The 10,556-nt window shown below is 43.8% G+C and overlaps 1 protein-coding gene across 1 annotated transcript; it reads right to left on the bottom strand.

Annotated features, from left to right (window-relative positions):
- Window positions 1–367: 367 nt before the first annotated feature.
- endog (endonuclease G) lies at window positions 368–9,775 on the bottom strand. The gene is made up of 3 exons (XM_043720599.1): window positions 8,893–9,775; window positions 3,919–4,028; window positions 368–2,528 (listed from the first exon to the last, which is right to left on the bottom strand). The coding sequence occupies exons 1-3, from the start codon at window positions 9,382–9,384 to the stop codon at window positions 2,246–2,248; spliced, it is 885 nt and encodes a 294-aa protein (XP_043576534.1). The 5' UTR covers window positions 9,385–9,775; the 3' UTR covers window positions 368–2,245.
- Window positions 9,776–10,556: the final 781 nt, after the last annotated feature.

Below are 10,556 nucleotides of genomic sequence, written 5' to 3'. Positions count from 1 at the left end.
CTCTATATATACCCCCAAAAAGCATCCTCCCTGTAAAAAACCCCTCCCTCTATAAACACCCCAAATACCCCCTCTTTGTAATACCCTATCCCTGGAAAATCCCCTCCCTATAAATACCCATCTCCCTGAGATCCTGTAAATAACTTCCTCTCCAAGTGTCTCAGCAAATCCACCCACCTGGGTCTGCCCAGCAAATACCCCTTTCCCTGCATCCCAGTAAATACAACGCAATTGTTTTAAAATTGCAGATTATTCTTTGAATAAAGCATATTCTGGTATATCACCCATAAGTGCCTTCATGGAGTTCAAGTTAAAATATTTACACTCACGGACGATGCTTCACAAGGCAAAATGATAGAGTTACACATTTATGATTAAACTTTGTTTATTTTATAAATACTAAAATAAACAGTAATGATGCTGGGGATTTTACATCATAATTAACAATCTTTTGTAAAATATACTTTCAAAACGTAAAATATTTTTCTCAACAAGATTTCAGTGTATTTACCTTCAGTAGGTTGACCAGCAGCAAGAAGACTCAATGACTAATGGATTACAAAGTTCCCTTTGTTGCTAGCTCTGCATGTTTTCATTTAAAGCTTCCAAAATCAATCTTTTCGACCATCCTCTGAATCCTTCTATTGTTTGACACCTGATCATTGTTCTGATGAAAGATTACTGACCTGAAATGATAACTCTCTACAAAAACTACCAGACCTGTTGAGTGTTTCCACTATTTTGTTTTTAATACATTATGCTAAGTTTCAATTTTGATCGAGTCTGATGGATAAACCATTAATACACATGATGTGGAGGTTCCAGTGTTGGACTGGGGTAGACAAATTTAAAAATCACACAACACCAGGTTAAACAAATCTGCAGATACATTCTATTTTGTTCAAAATGCACACAATCTATCGGCAGTCAGTCTATGTAACGTTTTAAAAATTCCTACTTTGGAAATAAGAACCAGATGAGCTGAGAGATCATCCAAGAAGTTCCAGGATTTACATATTAATCAATCAAAGCCTGCAACCCCATTCTAAGTGATTAAAGACTTAACAGCAATCTAGGTTTGTTCAACACATCGCATCAGTTGTATGATACATTGATCTTTTACCATAAATTCTGTGTCCTATGATCCTGCCCCATTAACATACAGAAAGTGCATTACTTAAGTACAATCTTAAAATATTGCCAAATTCAATTTGGCTTACCCAGAACCAATATTAAGTTAGAAGTTTGTTACAAACATTATCATGTCCCCATTCCACAGAAAAGTTAGTTTGAGAATTTGTCACATGTATTTTCTCCAAACGTAGCACTGTAGCAAGACACCTGATGTAAACTCGTGTCCTGCCCATGATCCACAGGAACTGCATTCTTACTGAGTGGGTGTGGATGGTGATAATTGTCTCATAGTTCAAACCCAGGCAATGAGACATTAACAGTAAATAGGCTGTGCTGATACCATCAATCAAGATCCTGTGGAACATAGTTCATTTCAGTTGCATCAAAGATCTGAAACTGGAATCAGAGAGCCAGATGAGACTTTTCTCCACTTCGGGGAAGGTAGCACTAGCAAGACATGCGTCCTTCAGATGAAATCCTTTGCTTTTGGCCATCACGTCCTGATAGTGCACATCCACTTGCCAAGGCTTTTACAACCTCCAGTAACTTGAAGACAGGGACATTTCCAATCACACATCACCCTAACTTAAAAAATAGGTTCCTCATCCTCATCCTTGATCAAAATTCTGGAACTTGCCTTTGTTGTAGGAAACAGCAGCAAACACACCGTGTGTTGACTGCAGGAGTCAGGCAAGGTAAACCCCCACCAACTTGTTAATGAGGGATGAAAACTAAAGCCAGTCTTATCCCAATGATACCCACATCTCACATACAAATTTTTTAAAAATCAGAGCTTTCTGTTTTGTCGAAGCTGCAGCAAGATAGCCTGAAGTTACTTTAAGGAGAAATCTTAACATATTCTGATAATAGTTCATTCCCATAATACATTGGGAATGAAAAGCATTCAATTATTCAAAAATGAATGTGAATTAGCGAAGGTGGATGTAATATATATCACACATATATTACATCATATGTCTATGGGGATATTTAATGCTGAAAAACATTCAAAGGAATTAGGAAAAAACAATTTTGAGCATCTCACTGAGCAACAACAGATTTACACTCTTCCCCTGAACAATTCAGAACTAAGTCACAGTTCAAAGTGCTGTTACTTACTACCAGCAGTTATGGTCTTTAGATTATTGGTTCTTTTTAGAATATTACTGACAAAGAGCACCCCCGATGCCCGCTCGATGCTTTCAATTGGCACCAGGAAGCGTTCGAGGGGGATGTTCTCCTGCACTGGCTGATTGGGCATCACGTATGACTGCAATTCGATTTCTCCGCTGTGCTTCTCCAGTATCACCACTTTGAAAATGTGTGTTGGCACTGCAACATGATTCTTCCCTATGACCTCATACTTCACGTAAACCTTCCCATCCGGTTCCAACCTATTTAAAAAAAATAAATGCCAATTTTAAAATAACTTTAATTCTTAAAGCATTCTTCACATCCTGAGGAGAGCCAGGGAGGCAATGGTAGTGGTATTATCACTAGACTATTAATCCAGACACCAAGGTAAAGTTCTGAGAACCTGGGTTCAAATCCCACCATGGCAGATAATGGAATTTAAGTTCAATAAAAAATGGGAATGAAGAGCCTAATGATGACCTTGAAACTATTGTCAATTATTGGAAAAATTCCATCTGGTTTACTATATCCATTGGGAAGGAAACTGCTGTCCTTACCTGCTCTGGATTCCTGAAGAAGGGCTAATGCCCGAAACGTCAATTCTCCTGTTCCCTAGATGCTGCCTGACCTGCTGCGCTTTTCCAGCAACACATTTCCATCTCTGCTCTGGTCTATATGTGACTCCACATTACAGAGATGTGGTTGATTCTCAACAGGGCAACTGGGATGGGCATTAAATGGTGGCCTAGTCAGTGATGTCCACATCCGGGAATAAATTTACAAGAAGACATTTTTTATAAGAACATGAGAAACAGGATCAAGTTATGGCCATTCAGCCCCTTGAATGTGTCCTGACATTCAGCATAATTATGGCCGACCTGCTGCCTCAACTCCAGTTTCCCAAAAGTGCCCTTATCCCTCGATTCCCTGAAACACTGAAAATCTGTCTATCCCAACCCTAAATGTATTCAGTGATGGAGCATGCATCTTGCTGTTAGGTGGAGCATTCTAAGGATTCACCACACTCTGAGAGATGACATTGCTCCTCATCTCTGTGTTAAATGATCAACCCCTTATCCTGAGATTATTCCCCACCTCAATTGTACACACCCCTCACCGTTCGCATCCCAGGCACTAACCTAGTGAGCTGTGTCCTCAATGCTTCCAACACCAGTATATCCTTTCTGAAATATGGAGATCAAATTGTACTCAGAACACCAGGTGTGGTCCCTGTACAACTGGAGCAAGACTTCTTAGCCTTGTCACCCTATTCTTGGAAATCTTCATTCATGTCTCCCTTGTTTCTAACTGCCTGCTCTTGCTGTAGGTGTTGAAACAGCTTTTTGTGTTATGATTGCAAAAGAACGTGGCTGTGTCCCATTATGAATGGGTGAATCTCTGCTGCAATGGCTCCTGCTAACTTACTTTTTAAAGAAAATCTTCCTTAGGCGATGGAGCAATGTGCTGCTCTGCCTGTGATCAGCTAACGCAGGATAAACCAACAAATGACACTGGGACTTACCCAGCCCGTGTAGCCCAAAGAAACAGCTTCATTTCTCAGCCATATGAAGATGTGTGTTGAAATCGTCTGAATTAAAGCTGTATTTTAGTCACTGTTTCTACTTAACCCGACAGATAGATGGGTCATACCTCGGCAGGTACAGGGGTCCAGTGCAGATGTACACATTCTTGTTGTACTTGGTCAGGCTCCGACAGTATTTCTCCAAGTTGTTCCAGACGTTTTGATTTAAGTTAGGATTCTACGGGGGATCATCAAAAATAAAGCAAAATAAATACAAATTAGTCCTGAAGGAAACATGATTTATGGACATACATTGCCTTACAGTATAAAAATAGGATATCATTCTACCATAACATGAAGCCAAAAACATTGAGACAATATCCAGGCTAAGGATGACAATTGACACAAAGATGCCACACAAATGTCAAGCAATGACCATCTCCAATAAGAGCGGCACGGTGGTACAGCGGTTAGCACTGCTGTCTCACAGTGCCACAGACCTGGGTTCAATTACCGACTCAGGTGACTGCCTGTGTGGAGTTTGCACATTCTCTCCATGTCTGCGTGGGTTTGCTCCGGTTTCCTCCCACAGTCCAAAAATGTGCAGGTTAGGTGAGTTGCCCATGCTAAATTGCCCGTAGTGCTAGGGGCAGGGGTAAATGTAGGGGAATGGGTCTGGGTGGGTTGCGCTTTGGTGGGTCGCGCTTTGGTGGGTCGGTGTGGACTTGTTGGGCCGAAGGGCCTATTTCCACACTGTAAGTAATCTTAAAAAAAAGAGAGAATTTAATCTTCACCCCTTGGCATTCAATGACATTACCATCACTGAATCCCCACTATCAACAGCTTGGGGGTGTTACCATTGCTCAGAAGTTTAACAGGACCATCTACATAAAATACTTTGACTACGAGAACAAGTCAGAAGCTGGGAATTCTGAAGCAAGTAACTCCCCTCTGGTCTCCCAAAGCCTGTCCACAAATCACAAGATGGAGTACTTCCCCACTTGTCTGGATGTGTGCAGCTCCAACAACACTCAATAAACTCAACACTATCCAGGACAAAGCAGCCAGCTTGACTGGGTATCCCATTCACCAGCTTCAACATTTCCTGCTTTCACCACCAAAGCACATCTCATGAACAAATTTTAAAAGGACAATTAATCATTATAGAATCAGAAAAATTACAGCATAGAAGCTAGACAGTCAGGCCATCATATGTGATGGCTTGTGATGAGCTAATCAGCTACTCCCAGCTTTGTGCAGTTGGTCTTTAGACCTGCAGGTCACGCTCCTTCAAGTAAACAATAAAATACTTTTAAATTAGGTTTTAAATGAAGGTTTTTACTTCGACCACCTTTTCAGACAATGAGTTCCTGATGCTTACTACGTTCTGGGTGAAAAAATGTGTTCTCACATCCCCACTAATCATTCCACAATGACTTGAAATCTGTGCTCCCTGGTTTTCTCACTTCTCTGGAGAACAATTAAGTGGATTACAAAGAAGGATTGCATTTCCATAGCACCTTTCATGACCTTGGAGTGTGCGAAAGCTCTTTACAGCAAATGAACTTCTTGTGACATCGCTGTTATAATTTAGGAAAACTTTGAACTTTTTTCTCTTTATTATTTTTTCCCTTGATTATGCCACTATCAAAATATTATTGTCCATGCTTCATGACGCCTTAAACTGAATGGTTTGTTAGGCCATTGCAGAGGGGCAGCTGGATGTCAATCTTAGCTTTGGGGCTGGAGTCATAAGTCAGCCAGAGTTCGTCAGGAAATCAATGAACCAGATGGGCTTTTACAGAAGCTGATGGTAGATTGTTAGTCGCCTTCACGGTGATTAGTTTTACATCTCAGAATTTTAGTAATTGAAGTTAAATTCCAACAGCTGCCATATTGGGATTTGGACTCAACTCCAGAGTGTGAGCCAGCCCCTCAGGATTTCAATTCACCTAAGGAAGGGAGGGAGGGAGAGGTTTTGGCCTAGTGTCTGAATGGAAAGCCAGTATGTCTAACACTGCAGCACTCCCTCAGTACCATGCTGGGATTGTATTTTATCCCGGAATACTACTCTACCCAGAACCTTCTGACTGAAAGGGCTACTAGGAGAATATGAGGACTGCAGATGTTGGAGATCAAAGTCAAGAGGAGTTGACATTTCGGGCATAATTTCCTGATATGGGTTTACGCCCAAAAAGTCGATTCTCCTGCTCCTCGAGAATGCTGCATGACCTGCTGTGCTTTTTCAGCACCACACTCTCAACTATGACTGAAGGGGCACTTAGGGAAATTTAAAAAAACAGAAAGCGCTGGAAAAACCCAAAAAGGTCTGGCAGCATCTATTGGTGGGGGTGGGGGAGAGAGAGAGAGAGAGAGAGAGAGAGAGACAGACAGACAGAGAGAGACTACCATGAGTTATTGAATTGAAGGAGTAATTTGGGACAGACTGCAAACATTTTGCTGGCAGCATCACCATTTAAAAAAAAGAAAAAAAAGAGAAAAAGTTTCCAAAAAGGGCATGGGAAGTTCTCTTACATTATGACTTCACTTCATAAGTAGTTCATTGGTTATAAATTACAGAATCACAGAAGGAAGCCATTCACCCACTGAGTTCCGTTACTTAGTGCTAACCTCATATTTTTTCTCCATATCCCTGCACACCATTTCTATCCAACGGAAAGGTCTTTTGGAACATTCCAAGTTGTGTAAGATGCTATGGAAACGCAAGGCTTCTTCTTAATCAGACAGAAATTGCTGGAAAAGCTCAGCAGGTCTGGCAGCATCTGTGGAGAGAAATCAGAGTTAATGTTTCTGGTCCGGTCACCCTTCTTCAGAAACCTCTGTTAACTCTGTTCTCTCTCCACACATGCTGCCAGACTTGCTGAGCATTGAGCAATTTCTGTTTTTGTTTCCAATTCACCGCATCCGAAGTGGTTTCGGTTTTTCTTTTTATCCACCCTGGTTGTTCCCCACAGTCCTGCACATATTTTAGACTTATACAGCACAGAAACAGACACTTCGGCCCAACCAGTCCACACCGAACATTGTTCCAAACCAAACTAGTCCCACCTGTCTGCACCTGACCCATATCCTTCCAAACCTTTCCTTTTCATGTATTTATCCAAATGTCTCTTTCACTTTGCATTTCTGAGTAGATACAGTGTAGTGCTGGGAAAGTATAGCAGGTCAGGCAGCATCTGAGGAGCAGCAGAGTTGGGCAGGACTCTTCAAGGATGCTTTTCTTTGATTTAGAGGCGTCGGTGTTGGACTGGGATGTACAGTTAAAAATCACACAACACCAGGTTATAGTCCAACAGGTTTATTTGGAAGCACTAGTTTTTGGAATGCTAGGTGGTTGTGGAGAATAAGATTGTACAACACAGAATTTATAGCAAAAGTTTACAGTGTGATGTAACTGAAATTATATATTGAAAAAGACCTGGATTGTTTGTTAAGTCTCTCATCTTTTAGAATGAACATGTTGGTTTCAGTTCTTTCATATGTAAATCACAGAACATTTAAAAGTTACATTCTTAAATAAACTTTAAGTTGATCTTATACTCCACAACGACCTGATGAAGGAGCAGTGCTCCGAAAGCTAGTGCTTCCAAATAAACCTGTTGGACTATAACCTAATGTTGTGTGATTTTTAGCTTTTGCTTGAAGGAACTGCTGTGCTGTTGTGGTTCTGTTCGCCGAGCTGGGAATTTGTGTTGCAGACGTTTTATCCCCTGTCTAGGTGACATCCTCAGTGCTTAGGAACCTCCTGTAAAGCGCTTCTGTGATCTTTCCTCCGGCATTTATAGTGGTTTGAATCTGCCGCTTCCCCGGTTGTCAGTTCCAGCTGTCCGTTGCAGTGGTCGGTATATTGGGTCCAGATCGATGTGCTTATGGATTGAATCTGTGGATGAGTGCCATGCCTATAGGAATTCCCTTGTTGTTTGGCTTGTCCTATAATAGTAGTGTTGTCCCAGTCGAATTCATGTTGCTTGTCATCTGTGTGTGTGGCTACTAAGGATAGCTGGTCGTGTCGTTTCGTGGCTAGTTGGTGTTCATGGATGCGGATCATTAGCTGTCTTCCTGTTTGTCCTATGTAGTGTTTTGTGCAGTCCTTGCATGGGATTTTGTACACTATACACTCATGCTGGGTGTCGGGTCCTTCATCCTGGTGAGTTGTTGTCTGAGAGTGGCCGTTGGTTTGTGTGCTGTTATGAGTCCTAGTGGTCGCAGTAATCTGGCTGTCAGTTCGGAAATGCTCTTGATGTATGGTAGTGTGGCTAGTCCTTTGGGTTGTGGCATGTCCTCGTTCCGTTGTCTTTCCCTTAGGCATCTGTTGATGAAATTGCCACTCTCAGACAACAACTCACCAGAACGAAGGACCCGATACCCAGCATGAGCAAAACCAATGTAGTGTACAACATCCCATGCAAGGACGGCACAAAACACTACATAGGACAAACAGGAAGACAGCTAACGATCCGCATCCATGAACACCAACTAGCCACGAAACAACACAATCAGCTATCCTTAGTAGCCACACACACAGATGAGAAGCAACATGAATTTGACTGGGACAACACTACTATTATAGGACAAGCCAAACAGAGAATAGCCAGGGAATTCCTAGAGGCATGGCACTCATCCACAGATTGACCTGGACCCAATATACTGGCCACTGCAACGGACAGCTGGAACTGACAACCGGAAGCGGCAGATTCAAACCACTACAAATGCCGGAGGAAAGATCACAGAAGCGCTTCACAGGAGGCTCCCAAGCACTGAGGATGTCACCTAGACAGGGGACGAAACGTCTGCAACACAAATTCCCAGCTCGGCAAACAGAACAACAACGAGCACCCGAGCTACAAATCTTTTCACAAACTTGGAACTGCTGTGCTTTTCCAGTACCACAGTCTATCTACACTGTCTTTCCAGCATCTGCAGTCCTCGCTATCTCTCCCTTGACATTTCTGACAAAACCCCTGTTCACATCAAGTGTACCAGTGGCATATGCCTCTAGTTCAGAACCCGATTGTTTCAAGGGGGCTTGAATGGCCTGAATCAGAGGGTACGATGGCCTGAATGGTCTTTCTTTTTTAAACCTGTGGCACCACGTTGCTCAGGTAGAAGGTGTCGTCCATGCATTTCTGGCTGTGGCGGTGGTTGGCGGCGGCGGCGAGGTGACCCCGGTCGAAGCCGCTGCCCTTGAAGTCGCTGTTGCGGGCGCGGTGGTACTCGTGAACCGAGGGGTCCTCCCGGAACTCGCAGCGGCCTCGCTCCGAGCCTTTGTGCTGCAGGCGGCCGGCATCCAGCTGCTCCAGCACCCAGGCCGCGTTCCTGGTCCGGGGGTCGTAGGCCAACACGTAGGACTCCCGGCTCCGGAGCTGGGGCACGGCGGGGAAGCCGAACTTCACTATCTCGGTGGCGGGCGCCGGCGGGTACAGCGCCGGGGGGCCGCTCTCGGCCGCGATCACCGGGAAGCCGCTCAGCCGATCCACTGGATCCCGGTGGATCCCGAGGGTGAGACCCAGGCCAGTGCCGGCGGCCAGGGAGACTCCGGCCAGAAGACAGCGGGAGCTCAGCAGCTTCCACATTCCCGAGCCCGGGGACAAATGTAACTTCCTCTGTCTGTATCAATGGAAACTTGTTACTTTGTTGCTAAAGCTTCCCTCCAAAATGTAACTAGGGCAGGCGCTCGCGTGCCCCGGGCACCCGGAAACCCCAGCTCGGAGATCAATACCAAAACCGTGCATGGATGCTAGAAATCAGATGCCAGTTAGTACATCTACAATGCACCCGTTCTTTTGTTTAAAGTTAAAAATCACACAACACCAGGTTATAGTCCAACAGGGTTAAATGGAAGCACTAGCTTTCAGGGTGCTGCTCCTTCTTCCGGTGGTGGTTCTTCATTCCCAAAGAAGGGCTCATGCCCGAAATGTCGATTCTCCTGCTCCCCGGATGCTGCCTGGCCTGCTGCGCATTTCCAGCAACACACTTTTCAACCCTGTTGGACTACAACCTGGTCATAGTCATAGGGATGTACAGCACGGAAACAGTCCCTTTGGTCCAACCCGTCTGTTAGAAACGAAAATCGCTTCTCAATAATCGCTCTAGACAAATTCAGGGGCCTGCTGCGCATTTCCAGCAACACACTTTTCAACCCTGTTGGACTACAACCTGGTCATAGTCATAGGGATGTACAGCGTGGAAACAGCCCCTTTGGTCCAGCCCGTCCACGCCGACCAGATATCCCAACCCAGTCTCGTCCCACCTGCCAGCACCCAGCCCATATCCCTCCAAGCCCTTCGTATTCATATACTCATCCAAATGCCTCTTAAATGTTGCAATTATATCAGCCTCCAACACTTCCTCTAGCAGCTCATTCCATACACATACCACCGTCTGCGTGAAAAAGTTGCCCTGTAGACCTCTTTTATTTCTTTCCCCTCATCCTAAACCTATGCCCTCTAGTTCTGGACTCCCCGACCCCAGGGAAAAGAGGTGTTGTGTGATTTTTAACTTTGTACATCCCAGTCCAACACAGGCATCTCCAAATCAGTTCTTTTGTATGGGAGCTTTGTTCCGAGCATAGCTGTTTTGTTTTTTGTGTTTTCTTTTGCTTTTCTTTCTTTTTTATCTATTAGTTATTACTTATTTATTGGTGTTGCTTTGCACAGTGTTAGGGTTTGTTTTGTATTATAGGGTAGGTTCGTAATTTGTAGACAGTAGTTGCATTGTAATTTGTGTTTTTTCCCTTTATTATACT

Source organism: Chiloscyllium plagiosum, chromosome 30 (genome assembly GCF_004010195.1).
Source record: "Chiloscyllium plagiosum isolate BGI_BamShark_2017 chromosome 30, ASM401019v2, whole genome shotgun sequence".
Taxonomy (NCBI): Eukaryota; Metazoa; Chordata; class Chondrichthyes; order Orectolobiformes; family Hemiscylliidae; genus Chiloscyllium; species Chiloscyllium plagiosum.
The sequence above is the reverse complement of the archived record's forward strand: the minus strand, read 5'-3'. Positions and strand labels throughout refer to the sequence as shown.